Below are 24280 nucleotides of genomic sequence, written 5' to 3'. Positions count from 1 at the left end.
CCATATGTCTAGTAATAAAACATAGAAAATACAAAAAAAAAAAAAAAACTACCAATTACCAGCCCCAAAACATTATCAACAACTTGGTCCGATCTACTTGGGCAGATTGGAGCCTGTAAAACTCAATAATGCTGGTTTCCATGTAGAAAATATGCTTAAATTTAATCAGATGCCAAGAAACATAGCTTAAAATAATATATAAACCTTCATTACACACGATATAACAAAATTTCCTTTAATAAAGATTTTTTGTACATCAGATATTTACTGGGAAACAATTAAAATGTTATATTAAACATCTAGGTAATAAACTTTTACTATATATCTTTCAGATCATATACTTTCTATTCAAAATCTCTACATATTCTCGTGATGCTTGCAGTACTAGATCTTGATTTACATTTGATTCGTCAGTAGGTCCTAAAGGAGAAGATCTACAGAATCCTGATTCTCAATCATGAGCAACTGAAAAAGAGAAAGAATAATATTCTTTATCTGAAATACTTTGTAGTTAACTAGAAGTTAGTAAAAAAAAAGTTGGAATCTTCTGAGTGTTAAAAGGATGAAAAATATCTACATATAACTACAATATAAAATACAAGATTACTATTAAATCAAGTTTGCTCACGATTGCCCATTGAATTAATTACTACTGTGGATAAACACTAGAGCTTCTGGTTTTCTCATTATAAGATGAGATTGCGGGATCCCTGGATGGCGCAGCGGTTTGGCGCCTGCCTTTGGCCCAGGGCGCGATCCTGGAGACCCAGGATCGAATCCCACATCAGGCTCCCGGTGCATGGAGCCTGCTTCTCCCTCTGCCTATGTCTCTGCCTCTCTCTCTCTCTCTCTCTCTCTCTCTCTGTGACTATCATAAATAAATAAAAATTAAAAAAAAAATTAAAAAAAAAAAAGAGATTGCAAGCTGATGGCACAGTCCACCCCTGAACAATCATATACTATCAACTGAAAAATCTAACAGGCAATATCTAGAGTCAAATATATCATGGCAGGTTTAAAACAAGACATTATAAGAACACACAGAAGGGACATCCTGGTTTTCTATCAATATTGTCTGCTTTTCGGTGGAGGGAATAGGAAGGCTGATACCTGAAAGATTACTCTCTTCAAAGCAGCAGAGTAGGGTAATGGCGACAGAGAAGGCTCACCAATGTGGCAAGAACCAAATTGATTTGGGTGCTTATATTCCATGCTAAGAAACCCGGAATTTTACCCAATGGCAAAACCAGTGGCTGGAGATTGAAATGTCACCTGTCAAGGGACAGCTATATGAACTACATAATTGCTTAACTAAGTATTACTAAGACAAGTCTGGTCTGTTTGGTCTTCTATCACTAGCAGAAACAAGAATTTGAGAACGCCCACATTTTCAGATTGACAGTTCCATAGCGATGGCACAAGTGAAGGAAGATTACAGCCAAAAGTGCTAACAGGCATACAGGCTGCAGGTTTTTAAAAAAGGTATGAAACACGATGACCAAATGAGGAATAAGTCTCTTATTCATTATGTTTATGTTTTACATTTTTTATTAGATATATCTAGACAAATTTTAACAAGGGGAAGGGATGCCAGTTACTATTTGTGGTTTATTTCAGAAATTAATGACCATCTAAATTTGTAAATTTGGCAACATACCTTCTTTTAGTTCTCTGATTATACTGTCTTCCAACATCTGCTGCATCTGAAATAAGTTAAACGTTACTTACAATGTTCAAGTTAAACAAGAGACATTATTGTAGGAATTTTATTTTGCTTATGAAACGTGGTCTGGAAATGATACTTTTAGAAAGTAAAAGCTACAATTTGCTTAAATAGAAAGATAATCACATAAATAAAATAAATCCCTACTTATTTTAATCTGGATAACTGAGAAGAAACCTATAATGCTGTTTAGAGGATTCTAATAAAAAGTACAATTAATATTGATCAATCGAATATACAGAATTTCTGGAAGAAGAGGACGATGGTGGAGGAGTAGGAGACCCTAGTTTTGTCTGGCGTCTGGGATTCAGCTACATAGGTATCAAATCATTCTGAACACCTGTGGACTCAGACAGAGATCCAAGAAAAGAATTGTTGCAATTCTACAAATAGAACAGCGACCGCTTTCTGCAAGGTAGGAGGTGTGGAGAAATGAATCAGAGGCATATATCAGAAGATTAAACCAGGGGGGCAGGGAACCTCTGGAAGCCAGAAGGCAAGTCCTGGAAAGTGATATAGCAGCAGAGTGCACAACCAGAACTTTTAAGAGGTCTGTTCCAGTGAGGACATCCCTGTCTGAAAGATGCTCAGGTGGCAACGGGGGGCAGCATCCTAAGTGGGACGGACAGTGTGGTCTCAGGATCCCTGGGGGGGCGGGGTCACAGAAGGAATGGGGGCGGCGCCTGAGTATGGCAGTTGCCAAGGCGTTTGAGCGGGGAAGCCAGTTGCAATCAGTGAGCCCAGGAGTGGGCATTCAGCTCAGTGTTGCCATAAACCCCAAACCGAGGAACAGTCAGGTGACCACTTTCCAAGCAGGAAAAACTGGGCAAGACCTCCTCCTTCCCCCCGGAGGCACAGTGTGAATGGGGGCTACAGGGGTCTGCAAGGTTTGGAAAATCGAAAGGGGGTCTGTGCTTGAGATAAAAATGCTTGGTCACAGGCTGGGTGAATACAGAGTGCAGACAGAAACCAGGGAGACACAGTAGGGAGTGAGATCTTTCAATTCCAGGGCTGGAAATTAGGAGGCCACCATTTTCATTCTCATCCTCTAAAGCTGCCCAGAAAGCCTTCAGGGAACAAAAGCCACAGAGAGCAATCTGGAGCTGCTTACCTGGCCTGGCCCCCTGGCAAGGGTGGTGCAATCCCACCCTAAGCAAAGACACCTAAGAATCAGTGCAACAGGCCTTTCCCTCAGGAGGTCAGCAACAACTTCCTGCTAAGACCAACTTTACTCATCATACAGAGCTGCAGAACTCTAGTGCTAGGGGCAAACAGTATACAGAACTCATGGCTATTTCTCATGACTCCTTAGTCTTTCTATTTTAATTTTCTTTTTGCTTTCAACCAATTTCTTCATTTATCAACTCTTACAATTTAACTTTTTACACTTGCATTCAATCCTTTCATTGCTCTTAATATTATTCCTGTATATATTGAAGTTTTTCTTTCTGTACCATTTCGGGAAGTAGTTCCTTCTAAGAAATAGACTAAAATACAACCAGAATCTACTATACTGCTCTATTCTCTTCATCTGTCTGATTATAATATTTTTAAAATCTATCTTAATTTTCATATTTACAGTTACATTCTATCCTTTCATTGCATTTAATTTTATTTTTGCATATAATGAAGTTTTTCATTCTTTACAATTTTGGGATGTAGTTTCTTCTAACAAACAGACCAAAATAAACTTACGATATAGTATATTGCTCTGTTCTGTTCAACTGGCTGATAATATCCTTTTTATTTTGACTTTTAATTTCCATTTTTACACTTACATTCTAGACTTTCCTTGTATTTAATTTTATTTTTGTATATATACAAGGTTTCCTCTTAACCATTTGGGGGTGCAATTTCCTAACAAAAAGACCAAAATTCACATAGTATCGGTGTACTGCTCTGCTCTCTTGATCTCTCTAATTCTATTATCTCCTTTGTTAACCTTTAAATTGGCTTCGGGTCTCTTCTGATTTGTTTAGCATGTATTTATCTGGGGTCATTCTTGATATTTTTCTATTCTGTTCTCTCACTCATCTCTTCTTCTCTGGACAGAATGACAAGATGGAAAAACTCACCGCCACAAAGAGAACAAGAGGTAGTACTGACTGCCCGAAACCTAATCAGCATGGATAGAAGGAAGAGGCTGGAGCGAGAGTTCAGAAGAATGACCATCAAGATAATAGCTGGGCTTAAAAGACACACAGAGGACATTAGAGAATGCCTTTCTGGAGAAATAAAACAACTGATATCTAATCAAGTTGAGATAAAAAAGGCTAATCTTAGTGAGATGCAATCAAAAATGAAGGTTCTAACTGCTAGGATAAATGAGGCTTCACAGAGAAGTAGTGATATAGAAGACAAAACAATGGAGAATAAACAAGCTGAGGAAAAGTGAGAGAAACAACCACTGGACTATGACAGGAGAATTTGAGAGATGAGTCGTACCACACAGCAAAACAATGTTAGAATAATGGGGATCCCAGAAAAAGAGGGGAAGGAGGGGGCAGAAGGCATATTTGAGCAAATTATAGCAGAGATCTTCCCTCATCTGGGGAAAGAAACAGGCACTCGAGTGCCAGGAGGCACAGAGAACCTTCCTCAAAATCAATAAAAAACAGGTCAATATCTCCAATATAATAGCCAAGCTTGCAAATTTCAGACCCAAAGAGAAAATCCTGAAAGCAGCTTGGAACACGAGGCCCTGAACCAAGAAGGAGAGAAATATTCAACTGGCAGCGGATCTATCCAAAGAGACCTAGCAGGCCAGAGAGAGCTGGCATGATATACTCAGGGTGCTCAAGGAGAAGAGTCTACAGCCAAGAATTTTATCCAGCAAGGCTTTCATTCAAAATACAAGGGGAGATAAAAAGCTTCCAGCACAAACTGAAACTAAAAGAATTTGTGATCCTTAAAACAGCTTTGCAAGAAGTGGTAAAGGGGAAACTTTAAGCAAACAGAGAGCCCAAAAGTAACACAGACCAGAACACGGACTTTACACATAATACAATGGCACTACATTCATATCTTTCAATCCTTTCTCTGAATGGAAACAAGTCAAATGCCCCAACCAAAACACACAGGGTATCACAGTAGATAAAAAAAAAGCAAGACCCATTGATATGCTATCTGAAAGAGACTCATTTTAGACACAAAGACAACTTCACATTGAAGGTGAGGGAGTGGAAAACCATTTATCATATTAAAGGACATGAAAAAAAACTGGAGTGGCAATATTTATATCAAACAAATTGGATTTTTTTTAAGATTTTATTTATTCATGAGAGACACACAGAGAGCGAAAGGCAGAGGCACAGGCAGCAGGAGAAGCAGGCTCCGTGCGGGGAGCCTGATGTGGGACTAGATCATGACCTGAGCCGAAGGCAGATGCTCAACCACTGAGCCACCTGGTCATCCCACAAATTGGATTTTAAACCAAAGACTGTATTAAGAGAAGAAACAACAACAACAAAAGATGAAGAAACTCACTATGCCATAATTAAAGGGTCTATCCAAAACTAAAATTGGACAATTATAAGTTTTAATGTGTCTAAAGTGGGAGCAGCCAACTATATAAACCAACTTTCTGTTAAGATTTCATTTATTTATTTATTTGACACACACACACACAGAGAGAGAACACAGGCAGTGGCAGCAAGAAAGAGAGAAGCAGACTCCCCACTGAGCAGGCAGACTGATCAGGGCTTGATCCCAGGACCTTGAGAACATGACCTAAGCCAAAGGCAGAGCCTTAACCGACCGAGCCACCCAGGCCACCTTATAAAGCAATTAATAACAAAAATAAAGGAACACATGGATAGTCATATAATAATAGTAAGTACTTTAACACAACACTACTGTAATGGCCAGATCATCTAAGCAGATGATCCACTAGGACGCAAGGGCTCTGAATGACACATTGCACAAAATGGACTTCACAGATAACTTCAGAGCACTCCATCCTATGACAACAGAATACACATTCTTCTCGGGTGCACATGGAACAAACATTCTGCACAACAGATCACATACTCAGTCACAAATCAGCTCTCAACTGGTACCAAAAGACTGGGATCATTCCCTGCATACTTTCAGACCACAATGCTTTGAAACTGGAACTCAATCTTGACAGGAAATTTGGAAAGAATTCAAATACACAGAGATTAAAGAATCCAACTGGGGCACTAAGGCACATTTTAAAACCTCATAGAAACAAATGAAAATGGAAACACAACTGCTCAAAACATTTGGGATGCAGCAAAGGTCATCGAAAGAGGATAGTATATAGCAATGCAAGCCTTTCTCAAGAAATGAGAAAGGTCCTAAATACACAACCTAACCCTACACCTAAACGAGCTGGAAAAGAACAGAATATTAAAGCCTAAAACCAGCAGGAGAAGAAAATTCGTAAAGATCAGAGCAGAAATCAATGAAATAGAAACCAAAGGAACAGTAGAACACATCAATGAAGTCAGGAGCTGGTTCTTTGACAGAATTAATAAGATCGATAAACCCCTGGCCAGACATATCAAAAAGAGAACGGAGCCAAAAAATTAGGCAATCTAGAAGAAATGGACGCATTCCTGGAAAGCCACAAACTACCAAAACTGGAACAGGAAGAAACAGAAAACCTGAACAGGCCAATAACCAGGGAGGAAATTGAAGCAGTCATCAAAAACCTCCCAAGACACAAAGGTCCAGGGCCAGATGGCTTCCCAGGGGAATCCTATCAAACGTTTAAAGAAGAAACCATGCCTATTCTACTAAAGCTGTTTGGAAAGATAGAAAGAGATGGAGTACTTCCAAATTTGTTCTATGAGGCCAGCATCACCTTAATTCCAAAACCAGACAAAGACCCCACCAAAAAGGAGAATTACAGACCAATACCCCTGATGAACATGGATGCAAATATTCTCAACAATATACTAGGCAATCGGATCCAACAGTACATTAAGAAAATTATTCACCATGACCGAGTAGGATTTATCCCCGGGACACAAGGCTGGTTCAACACTCGTAAAACAATCAATGTGATTTATCATATCAGCAAGTGAAAAACCAAGAACCATATGATCCTCTCTTTAGATGCAGAGAAAGGATTTGACAAAATACAGCATCCATTCCTGATCAAAACTCTTCAGAGTGTAGGGATAGAGGGAACATTCCTCAACATCTTAAAAGCCATCTACGAAAAGCCCACAGCAAATATCATTCTCAATGGGGAATCACTGGGAGCCTTTCCCCTAAGATCAGGAACAAGACAGGGATGTCCACTCTCACCACTGCTATTCAACATAGTCCTGGAAGTCCTAGCCTCAGCAATCAGACAACAAAAAGACATTAAAGGCATTCAAATTGGCAAAGAAGAAGTCAAACTCTCCCTCTTTGCCGATGACATGATACTCTACATAGAAAACCTAAAAGCCTCCACCCCAAGATTGATAGAACTCATACAGCAATTTGGCAGCGTGGCAGGATACAAAATCAATGCCCGGAAATCAATGGCATTTCAATACACTAACAATGAGACTGAAGAAAGAGAAATTAAGGAGTCAATCCCATTTACAATTGCACCCAAAAGCATAAGATACCTAGGAATAAACCTAACCAAAGACGTAAAGGACCTATACCCTAAAAAGTATAGAACACTTCTGAAAGAAATTGAGGAAGACACAAAGAGATGGAAAAATGTTCCGTGCTCATGGATTGGCAGAATTAACATTGTGAAAATGTCAATATTACCCAGGGCAATTTACACGTTTAATGCAATCCCTATGAAAATACCATGGACTTTCTTCAGAGAGCTACAACAAATTATTTTAAGATTTGTGTGGAATCAGAAAAGACCCCGAATAGCCAGGGGAATTTTAAAAAAGAAAACCACATCTGGGGAAATAAGATCATGAATGAAAGAAGACAGATCACGACCAGCACCAGAGAAATACAGACAACTATAAGAACACATTCTGAGCAACTATATGCCAACAAACTAAGCAATCTGGAAGAAATGGATCCCTTCCTACCAAAACTGAAACAGGAAGACACAGGAAACCTGAACAGACCCATAACCAGCAAGGAAATGGGAGCAGTCATCAAATATCTGCCAACAACCAAGAGTCCAGGACCAGGTGGCTTCCCAGGAGAATTCTACCACACATTCCAGGAAGAATTAATCTATTCTTCGGAGCTGTTTATAAAAATTAGTAATGGAAGGGAAACCTTCCAGCGTTCTCTGTGAGGCCAGCATTACTCTGATCGCAAAACCAGAGCAAGACCCCACCCAAAAGGAGAATTACACTCCAATATCCCTGATGAACATGGATGCCAAAATTTTCACCAAGACACTGGCTGGGAGGATTCAACAGTACATTAAAGGATGATTCACCATGTCCAAGTGGGTTTTATGCCTGGGCTGCAAGGGTGATACGACATCTGCAGATGAATCAATGTGATACACTACAGAAATAAAAGAAAGGATAAGAACCATAGGATCCTCTCAAGAGATGCAGAAAAAGCAGTTGACAAAGTGCAGCACCCTTTCCGGATCAATACTCTTCGCAGTGCGGGGGGGGGGAGCATATCTCAATATCGTAAAAGCCATCTACGAAAAGCCCACACCCGATGCCATTCTTAAGGGGAAAAACTGAGAGCTTTGCCGCTAAGGTCAGGAACACGACAGGGAAGTCCACTCTCTGGACAACCAGTGTTGTTCGACATAGCCTCAGCATTTAGACAACAAAAAGAAATAAAAAGGCGTCTGAATCAGAAAAGAACTCAAACTCTCACTTTTCTCAGAGGACATGATATCCTATGTGGAAAACCCAAAAGACTCCACCCCAACATTGCTAGGACCCTTTCCTGAATTCAGCAAAGCAGCAGGATAGGAAATCCATGCACAGAAATCAGTTGCATTTCTATACACTAACAATGAGATGGAAGAAAGAGAAACTGAGGAGTCGATTCCATTGACCATTGCAGCAAACACCATAAGATGCCTAGGAATAAACCTACCCAGAGAGACAAAGGATCTATACTCTGAAGATGACAGGACATTCTGGAAAGAAATTGAGAAAGGTGTAAAGAACTGGAAATACATTCCATGCTCATGGATTGAAAGAATTAAATATTGTTAAAATGTTTATGCTAGCTCCATCAATCTACATATTCAATGCAATCTCTATCAAAATACTACCAACTTCTTTTCATACAGCTGGAGTAAATAACGGTAAGATTTGTTTGGAACCTTAGAAGACCCCGAGTAGCCAAACATATCTTGATAGAGGTAGCCATAGCTGGTGGCATTACAAGCCAGACTTCAAGCTCTATTTTAAAGCTGTGATCAACAAGACAGTATGGTACTGGCACAAAAGCAGACATGTCGATCAATGGCCCAGAAGAGAAAACCCAGAAGTGGACCCTCAACTCTATGGTCCACTCCTCTTCAACAATACTGGAAAGAAAATCCAATGGAGACAAAGCAGTTTCTTCAACAAATGGTGTGGGAAATCAGACCACCACATGTAGAAGAATAAAACTGGACCATTTTCTTATGCTATACACAAAAATAGAGTCAAAATGGATGAAACACCCAAATGTGAGATAGGAATCCATCAAAATCCTAGAGGAGAACACAGCCAGCAACCTCTGTGACCTCGGCTGCCGCAACTTCTTGCTAGAACATGTCACCAGATGCCAAATTGACCTCCTGGGAATTCATCAAGATAAAAAGCTTTTGCACAGCAAGGAAATAGTTGACAAAACCAAAAGACAACTGACAGAATGGGAGAAGGTGTTTGCAAATGCCTTATCAGATAAAAGGCTGGTATGCAAAGTCTATAAAGAGCTGATCAAAGTCAACACCCAAAGAAAGATAACCCAATGAAGAAATGGGCAGAAGAAATGAAAGGACATGTCTCCAAAGAAGACATACATATGGCCAACAGACACATGAAAACATGCTCAACATCAGCTGGCACTAGAGAAATACAAATCAAAACCACGGTGAGTTTCCCCCTCACACCTTTCATAATGGCCAAAATTAGCAAGTCTGGAAATGACAGATGTTGGCGGGAATGCAGAGAAAGGGGGATCCTCTTATGATGTTGGTGAGAATACAACCTGGTGCAGCTCCTCTGGAAATCAGTACCGGAGGTTCCTCAAAGAGTTGAAAAAGGAGCTACCTATGTAAAACCCAGCAATTGCGCTAGAAGGTATGAATCCCGAAGATCACTTTGGTCGGGATCCAAAGGGGCACCTGCACCCATATGTTTATACCAGTAATATCCTCAATAGCCAACCTGAGAGATATGGATGTTCTTTGAAAGAGGTATGCATAAAGAAGATGTGATGTAGATATAAATAAATAAGTATCATATTTATTTATTAGACAGAGAGAGAGAGGAAGGGAGAGAACAGAATATTACTCAGCCAATAAATAATTAAATCTTTGGACCTTTGGGTGGCTCAGTGGCTGAGAGTAGGGCTTTGGCTCCGAGCATGATATATATATCATAACATTATAAGCTAGTTAATTGAATTTAAATAAAAAATAGTAAAGAAACCAATGGAGCTAGGAATGTGAAATAAAAGAATATACATAACTTCTGAAGGATCTTTGTAACTTCTGTTACAAAATTGTAAACAAGAGTCATTTTACACTTTAATAGTTTGTGATTTTCAGAAAAAGTGCCCTTTATGAGAGATTAATCATTTGTTTAATAAATTATTCCTCCGAATGAACTTTCCACTTTTGCACTTTTGATTTTGCACTCAACAAAATCTTGAGGTATGTTGTATGCTCTATTTTTCAGCACAGACTCTTAAATACATAAAACAATGGAAGTGGGACTACATAAAGTCATGTGGAATTTCTCCTGGTAATATTGAGTAAAACTATTTTGTTATCTATATGATGACTGATGTACTTCTTTTCATGTGAACACAGAGATTTCAGAAAATCTGCTTCAGGAAAGGAAAAAATATAAGCTAGCACCAGTTTTCCAACTTAGTTTCGCATTGATAAGTTTCTAGAATTAGAAACAAGGAAAAGAAATTTTAACTGTAACTTTGTTTCCTTTCTATGAATTAGGACCAATTTTTGAAGCACCTGACTTACTATAGTTATCATTATCTACTTAATTATGAAATATTTAGGAATATTTCAGACTACAGTTGACCTTTGAGCAACACAGTGGTTAGGTGCACTTACCCCCGTGCAGTCAAAACTCTGTATAATTTCTGATTCTCCCCAAATTTAATTACTAATAGCCTACTGGTGATGGGAAGCCTTACCAATAACACAGTCCATTAACACATGGTTTGTACATTACATGTGTTATATAATATATTCTTAAAATAAAGTAAGCTAGAGAAAAAAAGGTTATTGAGAAAAACATAAGAGAAAATACAGTACAACACAACAGCCAAGAAAGTCCATGTGTAGGCTAACTAGACCTGCAGCTTCAATTCCATGTTGGTCAAGGATCAAATGTGCATTACAAATATTCCCATCTAGAATGCTCTTATTTCTTATAAAAGGCATCCTCTCATTGAATTCCCAAAATAGGGTCTAAATACGGTACTAAGTGGTGCCTAGGTGGCCCAGTCACTTAAGTGCCTGCCTTCATTTCCTTAAGGAACGATCAAAGTAATATAATGATCTTTTCGCCAAAAGTCTTTTCCTAAATACTTGCTTCTGTGACCCTGGTTTATTTCCAGGTGAGAATTGAGTTAGATGGTAGAAATAGCTTGCAATCCATTAATAAAGAGAACATACTTGCAATTTTATTTATACTTTTCCATTTATCAAAAACATAAGAGGGTAAGAAAATTATACACATAAAAACAACGTATCAGCAAATTTTAATTCGAAGACTCATTAATTAGTAGGATTTTCTCATAACAGTTTGTTTCCAAACTACCAATCATAGAAATCTAAGGTTCCATTGGGGATACTGTAGGATTGAGGGACAAAAGTCTACAGCTGTAGTCTCATCTCTCTTTTAGCTACACAGCTCCACTGGTCTCGGTTTTGTATAATACAGTTTAATGCAAAAACAGAAACAAACAAAAAAGCAAAACAAAACAAAAACAAATTAAGTTCCATTCTTTGAAAAAAATATTGTTTTCCAAAAGGTAGTCACTAATTTAGTCAAAGTCCCTAATTTTTTTATTTTAATTTTTATTTATTTATGATAGTCACAGAGAGAGAGAGGCAGAGACACAGGCAGAGGGAGAAGCAGGCTCCATGCACTGGGAGCCTGATGTGGGATTCGATCCCGGGTCTCCAGGATCACGCCATGGGCCAAAGGCAGACGCCATACCACTGCGCCACCCAGGGATCCCAAAGTCCCTAATTTTACATAAGAGACAAGAAGGCCTCAGAAAGATTGAAGTTTGCCTCAGGTCAAAAGACCAAAGAGTTGCAGGCCAGGAATGTGCTTTAGGCCCTCCTGAGCTGAGAGTTTTTATGCCAGTTACTTCATCATCTTCAGGAAAAATACCTACATTTTTAACTATAACTGACTGTAAATGAACACATAAAGGTTTGTCATGTGGCTCAATAACGACTAGGCATGAGGCACAAAACAGCTTTCTAATTAAATTATAAATTTTAAAGTCTAAAGTGTAATTTAAATTATAAATTTTAATGTTTTATGAATAAAAATACAGCAATGGAAATGATCTTTACTCCTATTGGGAACAGTTAATAGACTGCATTTATAAGCACAAATTTTTTAAACCACAAGACACGGAACTTGAAGGAGAAAATCTTTAGTTGAACCAAAGAGGCTGAAATGGAGGAAACTCTTCCTGGAAAGAATTATTCTTTTCCTCCAGATAAAACTTGGTTTACCAAAATCAATCAACAAATGAGTTATCTATGTTGTGGATTATTAAACACAAAACAGACTTCTCTTTACCACCTAGTATGCTCTGTCCAACCTCTCATCATTATGAGAGTTGGTATGTACAAAAGACAGGACTAACTTTAATTTAAATCCAGTCAGAAATTAGAGGTAAACCATCATTACCCACAAGTGGATTTATCTCTACCTCCCTCACAGCAGGAAGGGAGATTTGCCTAATGAGTGAATTGGGGAGAAGGCACTAGGCAGTGCTTAGGAGATTCCAAATCTCTTTTTTGAAAAGATGTGCTCACCCATGGTAACATGAATTCAGGTCTGCTCTCATCTTCGTGGGATGGGCATCAAACATTTGTTTCCTCCATTTACAACTGTGTGGGGAAGTGCCTAATTTGGGATAAAGAATTGGGAAGCCCACTGTGGCTACATACCCACCCAAACCACATCCTCCAATCTGTTAGCATGTATTAGTAACAAAGGCTACTAAGTTTAACTCCATCTGCCTGACTCCTGTGCTCTGAACTCAGAAAAAGAAGAGCACTGTCCTCTGCCACCTACCCCACCACAGCTCCAATGAGAGAAATGACCAGACAATACTTTGAAAAATGTTCCTTCTTGCTTGACTTTATAACTAACATTCATTGTTCAAAGCAACATATTTTGAAGAGGGAAAAGTTGGAAAGAACAATTTTAGAAACAAGCAGAGAAAGTCAGACAAAACGAGGAGACAGAGGAGTATGTTCTAAATGAAAGAACAAGGCCACGAGATAGAACCTCAGAAAAACAACGAAATGAAACAGAGATAAGGAGTCAGCCTGATAAAGAGTTCAAAGTAATGGTCACAGAGATGCTCAGCAAACTTGGAAGAATGGACAGATTCAGTGAGAACTTCAACAAAGAAAAAATATACAAAAGAACCAATTAGGGCTGAAGAATACAATAACTGAAATGAAAAATACACCAGACACAATCGACAGCAGATTAAAAGATGTGAAGAACAGATCAGCAATCTGCAAGAAAGGGTAGTAAAAATCATCCAAGCTGAAAAGCAAAAAGAAGAAATAATTTGAAAAATTAAGATACAGGGACCTCTGGAATAGCATCAAGTATAATAAAACTCACATTAGAGAGGTCCCAGAAAAAGAAGAGAGAAAAGGGTGAAGAACTTATTTGAAGAAAGAATACCTAAAAACTTCCCTAACCTGGGGAAGAAAACAGGCCTCCAGGCCCAGGAAGCATTGCCAGTCCCAAATAAAAGGAACCCAAAGAGTTTCACACCAAGACACATAATAACAAGTCAAAAATGAAAGAGAAAAGGAGAATCTTAAAAGCAGAAAAAAAAAAAAAAGAAAAGAAAAGAAAGGAAAAGCAATTAGTTATATCAAAGCGAACCACTACAGGGATATCAGTGGATTTTTCAGCCGAAACTGTGGCATGCACTCTGGAAAACTTTGTGGAGGTTCCTCAAAGAGTTAAAAATAGACCTGCCCTACGACCCAGCAATTGCACTGCTGGGGATTTACCTCAAAGATACAGATGCAGTGAAACGGCAGGACACCTGCACCCCGATGTTTCTAGCGGCAATGTCCCCAATAGCCAAACTGTGGAAGGAGCCTCGGTGCCCATCGAAAGATGAATGGATAAAGAAGATGTGGTCTACGTATACAATGGAATATTACTCAGCCATTAGAAACGACAAATACCCACCGTTTACTTCAACCTGGAGGGACCTCAAGGGTATTGTGCTGAGTGAAATAAGTCCATCGGAGAATACAGACATTAAAATGGTCTCATTCATTTGGGGAATATAAAATTTAGTGAAAGGGAATAAAGGGAGAGAAAATGAGTGAAAATATCGCTGAGGGTGACAAAACATGAGAGACACCTAACTCTGGCAAATGAACAAGGTGTAGTGTAAGGGGAGGTGGGCGGGGGGTTGGGGTGACTGGGTGATAGGCACTGAGCGGGGCACTTGGGATGAACACTGGGTGTTATGCTAAATGTTGGCAAATCGAACTCCAATAAAAATCGGAGAAGGACAAACATTATATGGTCTCATTCATTTGGGGAATATAAATAATAGTGAAAGGGAATGGAAGGGAAGGGAGAAGAAATGGGTAGGAAATATCAGAAAGGGAGACAGAACGTGAAGACTCCTAACTCTGGGAAATGAACTAGGGGTGGTGGAAGGGGAGGAGGGCAGGGGATGGGGGTGAATGGGTGATGGGCACTGAGGGGGGCACTTGACGGGATGAGCACTGGGTGTTATTCTGTATGTTGGTAAATTGAACACCAATAAAAGATAAATTTATCATATAAAAAGAAAGTTAAAAAAAAAGAAAAGAAATTGTCGCATGATATTTTCCAAGTGCTAAGAGGAAAAAACCTAGGATATTTTTGGCAGGTTTATAATTCAGAACTGAAAGAAAGATAAAGAGTTTCCCACACAAAACTTAAAGAAGTTCATCACCACTAAATAGGTCTTATAAGAGATGTTAAAAGGACTTCTTTAATCAGAAAAGGCCAGGGTACCTGGACGGCTGTCAGTGAAGAGTCTCCCAGGACCCTGGGATCAAGCTCTGTAAGGGACTCCCTGTTCCCTGCTCAGAGAGGAGCCTGCTTCTCCCTCTCCCTCTGCCCCTCCCTCCCCTTCACTTGTGTTCTCACTCACTTTGCTCTCAAAGAAAGAAAGAAAGAAAGACCATAACTAGAAATAAGAAAATGAGACAGTTTTTGTTTTAATTTTTATTTATTTATGATAGTCACAGAGAGAGAGAGAGGCAGAGACACAGGCAGAGGGAGAAGCAGGCTCCATGCACCGGGAGCCCTATGTGGGATTTGATCCCGGGTCTCCAGGATCGCGCCCTGGGCCAAAGGCAGGCGCCAAACCGCTGCGCCACCCAGGGATCCCCGAGACAGTTTTATCATAAAAACAAACATACAGTAAAGGTAATAGACCAATCATTTTTATAAAGCCAGTATGAGGGTTACAAGACAAAAGGAATAATATCAATTATATCTACAGTAACTAGTTAAGGGATACACAAAATACAAAGGTGTAAACTATGACATCAAATTTATAAAACAAGGCAGGGTGTAAAAATGCAGTGTTTTTAAAATCTGTTTGAACTGAAGTAACCATCAACTTAAAAGAGATTGCTATACATACACAGGATGTTATATATGAACTTCATAGTAATCACAAACCAAATATTTATAACGGATACACAAATGGAAGAAAAGCATCCAAACATAATACTAAAAGTCATCGAATCAGAAGAGACTAGAGCAAGAAAACAAGGAAGTCGAATGAAAGAACAAGACTAAGGCTTCATTTAACATGAGTCTATGCTACATTTTTCTACATTAATAAAACCATGAATATACTATCAAAATCATAAGCCTATGTGCATTGATTGAAATGGGTATTTTAACAACAATGATACACAATGGAAATGGGTTGTTATTAAAGGCTCCCTATCACTGCCATCTTAGTCATCAATCATTCAAGTGATGGCATCAAGGTAAATATATGTGAATTTCATTTGAAATATCCAATTATTTGTGGGGTGCCTGGGTGGCTCAGTCAGTTAAGTGTCAGAATCTTGATTTTGGCCCAGGTCATGATCTTAGGGTCATGAGATCCGGCTCCACTCTGAGCATGGAGCCTGCCTAAGAGTCTCTCTTCTCTCTTTCCCATTGCCCTTTACCACCTGCTTGCTTTCCTTCATTTTTTCTCTCTCTCTCTCTCTCAAAAAAAAAAAAAAGAAAAGAAAGAATCAAATATTTCTTTGACTTACTTATTTAGAAAATCTCTACAGTTGCTCAGCAAGCCATTTTATAAAAATTGAAATAGAAGTAATATAAGTTAAAAAAAAAGGTGTTATAAGAAAGCAATTAGGGATGTGCTCTCATGTAAGAAAATGCCAAAACTTACAACATTTTTTAAACTGTTTTATTTATTTATTCATAAAAAGTACAGAGAGAGAAGCACAGACATAGGCAGAGGGAGAAGCAGGCTCCCTATGGGGATCCTGTTGCGTGACTCAATCCCAGGACCTCTGGATCATGACCTGAGCCAAAGGCAGATACATGCTAAACCACTCAGTCATACGGGTGCCCCCAAAACATAGAACTATCAATTTAGTGTTACAAGTTTATTTAATTCATAAAAAGGACTTACCGTGGAATCGTTAAAATCATAAATATCCCTACATGGTTAAGCGTTTGGATTCTAATCATTCACTTATGCATAGGGGTGGAAAATTGAGTTACAGCAAACTTTAAACATAGTATAAACTATTGCTAATCAGAGAATAAGTCAAAGCATCTAAGTGTACTTTGGGTTAGTAGGTAATAATATTTACTTTCCAAAATCCAATTTAACATAGCTTTTCAAGGAAATGGGTCTGTTTGGGGGTGCCTTGGGAACTCAGTTGGTTAAGCATCCAACTCTTGATTCCAGCTCAGATCATCATCTCGGAGTCATGGGATCAAGCCCTGAGTCAGGCTCCACACTCAGTGGGGAGCCTGCTTGAGATTCTCCCCCTCCCTCTACCTCTCTCCCCACTCATGGGCACACTCTCTTCTCTCTCAGATACATAAAATCTTTAAAAAATAAGAAGATAAAATGTGTCAGTTTAGTGGTATTTATTGAATAAAGTTAATAATAGGTATCTCTTGACAATAAGAGCTCCAGGAGCTTTAAAAAATACCATAAAATTTCTGTCCCATTTCCTTATTAGCACAAACCAGTATAACTTTTACTTAATGAGTATTATTCAGTTAACTCAGAATTTCACCAAATTAAAAACAAAAATTTTATTGGAAATCTGAAACTCAAGAAAAGAAAGATAATATAACTAACCTTGAACAAGTGAGTTTCAATGCTGCTAACTGAAGTCTGCGGCCTTGAGGTAGGAATCATTACATTTTCTCTTGGAGTAACATTTCTATCCAGCAGTAAACTACTAGTCCAATTTCCAACATAAGGCCCTTCCAAGACTGGTCCCATAGTAAGAGTGCTGTGGAAAGGTCTGTTCTGCTGTCTCTCCACCAGATATTTGGTAGTGATATCTGCCAGCCTCTCATTAGTCCTGTGAAGATTACACAACACAAGTGCTTAGTATTTTATTTCTACCCAAATCATTCCTGCATGACCTGCATTTTTTTAAGTTTCCATAATAGCAAACAGAATGTGCCAGTAAACAGTGTTTTAACACTGAAAATGTGACAGAGCAGAGCTACTACATATATTTATAGGTTTAAAATTATTCCAAAGGAGTATATATGATTCCAGGGATAACTAACTAACAAGAAATTCAAATTAGGGGAGGGAAAGAAATGGCTGACAGTGATGCACATGGATTGACAGGTAATACTTGCTACCTTCTGGAATGGCTGTAATTACAAGATTCTGGAGAATGCCGTTACACATATTTGTATTTAGTAAAGCAGCTCAGAACATAAAAATAAACCATCCCTCAAAGACATTTTCAAGGATGTGCTTTCACCACTCTTGTACATTTTACTCATTGCCTCAGAGAAATTGAGGGTTTCGCACCGAGGAATACCTCAGACCAACAACCTCTAGGGGCCAGGTAGATGGCAGAGCAGTGATCAGAAGGACCGAAACAGCTCCAGAGGCAATTAGCTGATAACACACTTACCAAGGCCCTGGAAGTAGAATCTGCCCTTTTTGTCTTCCACACACCCCCTCATGCCCACCATGATGCTATTTTTAGCCACGTTGGGATTTATACTGCCTTTCACCCCAGTGTGAATCTTTCTCTGTTTCACATGTATACTTTTATATAAAGTAGAAAACATACAAAGGTTTCCCCCACCCTCAGGCTCTCTAGTAATAATACCAAAGACACAATCAAGAAAGTTAATTTACCAACCTGTATACTATTGGCACTTGATCTTTTGGGTTAAAGGTGTAATCTTCCAAAAATGAACTCATTAATATTTCTATTTAGGGTAATTCTGACAAAAAATTTTATAGTAATATGCTGTCTAAATACCCACTATTTGCTTCGACGTGGATGGAACTGGAGGGGAGGGTATTATGCTGAGTGAAATAAATCAATCGGAAAAGGACAAATATTATATGGTCTCATTCATTTAGGGAATATAAAAATTAGTGAAAGGGAATAAAGGGAAAGGAGAGAAAATGAGTGAAAATATCAGTGACGGTGACAAAACACGGGACACACCTAACTCTGGGAAACAAACAAGGGATGGTGGAAAGGGAGGTGAGCAGGGGGTTGGGGTGACTGGGTGATGGGTACTGAGGGGGACACTTGGGCGGGATGAGCACTGGTTGTTATGTAATATGTTGGCAAATTGTTATGCAACATGTTGGCAAATTGAACTCCAAAAAAAACAAAACAAAACAAAACAAAAAACCTTTTAAGTAGGGTTGTAAAGATGCAGGTATGTGAATCTGCTCTTTCCACTACAAATTTTATGAAGTTTAAATATAGACACGTATTCCCAATGAAAATTTAGTGTTCTAATTGAAATATACCATAATTGTAAAATACATGCTGGATTTTTAAGACTTCGAATGAAAAAAATATGAAATATCTCAGTAATAATTTTATATTGATCACAAGTTGAAAGGATATTTTTTGACGTATTGTGTTAAATAAAATATATCAACTTTAAAAAAATAATATGCTGTCTAAATTATAAAGTTTTAAACAATTAGTTTGTAAAGACAACAAGATAGAGTAACTGAAAATATTAACGGGAAAAAGTAAAATCATATACCCCCCCCACACACACACACAAAAAGAGGAGAGAGGCAAACTATCCTGGATGAACATAAAATGGTAAGTTTACTTACAAACGTTATTTTCCAAAATTATACTATCCAGTTGGCTTTCACTTCCTACTAATCTCATGAACCCATCTCCATAAAAATTATGCTTTAGAGGCAAATCAATAAGCTAAATCTATTTTCATTGATTCTGTTTTAACTTACTTGCTCAGTTTTTTTGTCAATGACATTCGCATTTCTGATTCTTCTAGGTAGAGTTGCCTGTACTTTTCCAATTCTATTTTAAGTTCCTGAGAATTTCTTATTTGGGATTGAAGTTCAGATTCCAGCTCTTTAATTCTGAGTGCCACTTGACTTCTTATTGAAGCATCATGACTTGCTCTTAACTGCTCTAAGTTTTCTTGAGATGCTGCTTGTCTCTAAAGCAAATTAAAAGCACAGTTTTAAAACAGCTAAAACTTGAGTAATTATAGTATATTTCTTTCCTTCAGTTGGGACTCAATGATTCAGAGAGCAATTTTAAATGTGTAAAAAAAAGCTGAAGTGTAAAATATTTATCACCAATGTCACCTGAATTGAATCTGAATGATAAAAATAAAGTTTAATCATTCTTATATTAGTACTCATGCAATCTGATACTTCAAAGAACAAGAGAATCAATTAAAAATTTTAAAAAGTGCATAATACAACTTGAGAATAACCTGTTTCTTGATTTCTGCTCAGAGCATGTTCTCAGTCAGAGGTCCTGAGGCCAAGCCCTGTGTCGCACCCAGTATGGAGTCTACCCAGGATTCATTCTGTCTCTCTGTCTCTCTGTCTCTCCCCCTCTGCCAATCCCCCTGCTCATGTTCAATAAATAAATAAGGAAATAAATAAATAAATGAAATCTTCAAAAAGGAAGAATAACCTAGGAATGGAACATGGAGCCCAATGCAGGGCTTGATTTCACAAACCTGAGACCAAGACCTGAGCTGAGATCAAGAGTCTGCTGCTTAACCAACTGAGCCACCTAGATACTCCATGGTAAAAGTTTTATTTTTTTAAATTTATTTATTTTTAAAGATTTTATTTTATTTATTCATGAAAGCCAGAGAGAGAGAGAGGGGCAGAGACACGGGCTGAGAAGGAGGCTCCACCCTGGGAGCCCGATGTGGGACTCGATCCTGGGACTCTAGGATCACGCCCTGGGTCAAATGCAGGTGCTAAAACCACTGGGCCACCCAGGAATCTCCATGGTAAAAGTTTTATTTTATTTTATTTTTTTCCCCATGGTAAAAGTTTTAAATCACAATTTTTTCTTTTCCTCTTAATAGTCTTGTTTCAGGGGATCCCTGGGTGGCTCAGCGGTTTACCACCTGCCTGCGGCCCAGGGTGTGATCCTGGCATGGAACCTGCTTCTTCCTCTGCCTGTGTCTCTGCTTCTCTCTTCCTCTCTCTGTGTATCTCCTGAATACATAAATAAAATCTCAAAAAAATAGTCTTGTTTCATACATACTGGTCATAAATCATTCTGAAAGATCAATTTAGTGAGAATAATGATGAAAACTGAAATCTTTACAGGGAGGAACGAATGCCTCCAGAAATATACCAAACAGATTGCTGTAAAGGAAGCAGAGGAAACCTACACAATGCATATAACCAAAGTGTAATTTGTAATGAAATAAATGAAAGCATATCACAGATCAATAAACTAACCTGGAAAAATAGATTGACTTCTTTTAATCTTTCTTCTACAATCAATCTTACTCTCTGGTCAATCTCCCATTTATAATACTTTTCTACTTGAATGCCTTGTACCACATTGACTTCTGCGTGACTTCTGAGGTTTACTACTTTTTCTTCCAAGTTCTTTTTAATCTGTTTTAGTTTTTCACATTCCCTCTCTGTTGCTTTCATAGATAATAACTCCTGTTGAAGAACTTGATTTTTTGCATCCAGGTCTATACATCTTGAAGATTCAGTTTCCAATCTTGCTCTAAGATCACCAATCTGCATGAATAGAACAATACAGTTCGGAAATGGAATGAAATTAGTTTAACTCAAAACTATAACCAACATTTTAAAAAACATTTTATGTTTAAGTCTCTGTACTGAACCGTAGGCTCGAATTCATAACGTCAAGATCAAGAGTCATATGCTCTACTGACTGAGTCAGCCAGGTGCTCCCATTTTAAAATAAATTCATTTGCAATAAAATATAATCTATATTGTAGTAGAGTCTTAGAATGTGGAACCCTGAAGCACTTAGAAAATTAAGAACAGTGTTAAAACCACTAGGAGTTATTAAAAAAGATCTCTGCTATCATTGTCTTTGCCACACAACATTTGTACTTCATTTTATGTATTTTTCTATGACTGCTTCAGATCTTTCCTCCATAAAATAACTGTAAGTCACCTCTTAGTATAAAGTCTCTTATATAGTCAAATTGAATTCAAATAAAATTTTAAAAAAGAAAAGAAAGTCTCTGGCCCCTTCCCCTATCCTAACACACCATAATTTTTAAAAATTATTTATTCATGAGACACATAGAGAGAGGCAGAGATATAGGCAGAGGGACAAGCTCCACAGGGAGCCCGATGAAGGACTCGATCCCAAGGCCCTAGGATCATGCCCTGAACCAAAGACAGATACACAAACCACTGAGCCACTCGAGTGTCCCAATGAATACTCCCATTAATTTTTAAAAAGTTTTAGTAATATCATATTGACTTATGTAGGTCTGAACCAATAAATGCTTCCTAAGAGAAGACCTTGAAAATAAGACTCTAATTATTGAATCTATAAATACTGATTCTAAGCCACAAGCCTTTTTCTGAATTACAAATGATTTACATTAATTTGAATTGCATTCCCAGGAGAAATGATTCTCAGGATTAAGAAACCACACCTCTCAGTATAAAAATTTAGTGAGATGAAACTTATACTTTCGGACAAAAAAAAAAAAAACCCGCCTAATTGAATAGTATTATCTTATAATCCTCTGTTACTCCCACAAAACAAGGGAACATACTAAGCACCAAAAACCACCACTGAAAAACCTGACAGGGTTTCAGTGATTCTGAGTTGGGAAGAACTTCTTTCTTCTGGATATGATTGATAAGACAGGGTAAGTGGATGTGGTGGTTTTATAAATTTTTTGACACTTCTCCCATGATAATCCCACCCCTTAAAATGTGCTGACCTTAGTAATTGGTTTCCAGTGAATAGAATTCGGCAGAACTGCTGTGTGATTTTTTTAAGGCTAGGTTAAAAAATGTGATATAGCTTCCATTGACATTCTTCTTCTAGGGAAACTAACCCTTAGAATCTAGCTGCTGTGGGAAGCCCAGGCCACCTGGTGTGTCTTCATGTAGACATTTCAGCTGAGACTGACCCAGCTAACGTCCTTGCCAAAAGCCAGCCTCAACAGCTAAACATTTGCATGAACATGATTTTAGATGATTCTAGTCCCCAGCTTCCAGTCATCTCAGCTGACACCAAATGAAGAAGAAATGAGTTGGCCTTACTCGGCTTTGCCTAAACTAAATACTTGTGAACCAAATAAATGCTGTTTTGAGCAACTAGGTTTTCAGGTGGTTTATGATGCCGCAATAAATAACTGGCACAGAAACTGATATTAAACATGGGGTGCTGACATTAAAATATTTAAACCTGAACCTCCTTTGAACCGAGAGGTAGGTAGAAACTGAAAGGATGTAGGGAAGAGTAAGAATGAAAACCAAAAGGGCTTCCAACAGACTGTTAATGGAAACCTGATGGCCCTTGAAGAGGCTGACAGTAAAGGTTCCAGGCAAGTGAAGAAAATGACACTAGAGGAAAAGGAACTTGCGCCACAAACCACTTGAAAGTAAAACGGGACACAAAAGATAAACTAAACAAGGTCTATGCAGTATGAAAGACCCAGACAAACTGGGTGCAAATATTTTGTCCACATTTATAGCCTTTCCATATGCTGAAATGTCAAATAATGCTAAAATAAAGAATTGCATCCTGGGTCAAGAGCAAATCCAGGAAAACATGGCCTATGGATGAAGCCAAGATTATAAAAACTTTTGTTAAGACCTCAGAAGGATTTCAGGTATGCCTCAAATTTCTTTTAAGGATCTTAAGAGTATGAGCTTCACAGGAGAGCCCAGTTGAAAAGTTTATCTCAAAAAGATCTGCGAGACTGGCTTTTCTACTGACATAAAATCAACCCATTGATTCTCACAGAAAAACTCAAGAAGTTAAGAAAATTATAGCATCAAAACCACTGTTTGCGAGCTTGGACTAAAAGAGACCTAGATAGCACGGACTGAAAATAGGCCTTTGGGTCTTAGAAGTCCCCACAGGGAGGCAGCAGGCTGAAAACACAACTGCAAACACAGGTCATTGGACAGAACCAAGAGCTCAGAGAGGAGAGACAGCAAAGAGCCATGGAGAAAAATTTCCATGGTTTCAGACTAAGTCTGACTGAAAAATGGACAGCATGCATCAGGCTGCATTTCAAACCTGCTATGGTCTAGTGTGACTTCCATCTTCTTTCTGAATGGAAGAGTCTTTAGCAAGTAACCAGAATGTTGTGTTTTCAATAGTAGAGAACTGTTCTCTTTAATTCTCAAGTCTTCATTCCTATTGAGAGAACCTGCACTCCAGGGACTAAAATTTAGACAACATAACCCTGGCACCTTATCCCCGCTGCACCTGATTAAGATGGCAAGATCTTGGACTCCATCCTGAACCCGATGCCATGATAACTGAGATTTGTCGGAGGTACTGGGAGGAGGTGAGTGCATTTTTCATGTGAAAGGAATATAGAACACTGTGGCCAGTGGGTAAATTACACTAAAAATTGCGTTCTTCATGTGTTCATAGGTGTTCCAGTATTCCATTAAAACTAAACAAAACAGGGATCCCTGGGTGGCGCA

At 38.4% G+C, this 24280-nt stretch overlaps 1 protein-coding gene across 1 annotated transcript in view; it reads right to left on the bottom strand.

Moving 5' to 3' along the window:
• Positions 1-221: 221 nt before the first annotated feature.
• LOC144309698 (ankyrin repeat domain-containing protein 26-like) overlaps positions 222-24280 on the bottom strand; it is a 49717-nt gene continuing 25658 nt past the window's right edge. The window contains exons 6-10 of the mRNA XM_077890801.1: positions 21068-21361; positions 19577-19791; positions 17453-17681; positions 1658-1703; positions 222-465 (exon numbers count right to left, since the gene is read on the bottom strand). Coding sequence (XP_077746927.1) covers positions 452-465; positions 1658-1703; positions 17453-17681; positions 19577-19791; positions 21068-21361 — 798 coding nt within the window. The 3' untranslated portion in view covers positions 222-451. The remainder of the gene's footprint in view (positions 466-1657; positions 1704-17452; positions 17682-19576; positions 19792-21067; positions 21362-24280) is intronic.

The sequence above is a fragment of the Canis aureus genome, unplaced genomic scaffold (genome assembly GCF_053574225.1).
Source record: "Canis aureus isolate CA01 unplaced genomic scaffold, VMU_Caureus_v.1.0 ptg000175l_RagTag, whole genome shotgun sequence".
Taxonomy (NCBI): domain Eukaryota; kingdom Metazoa; phylum Chordata; class Mammalia; order Carnivora; family Canidae; genus Canis; species Canis aureus.
This window is presented reverse-complemented; position numbering and strand designations above follow the sequence as displayed.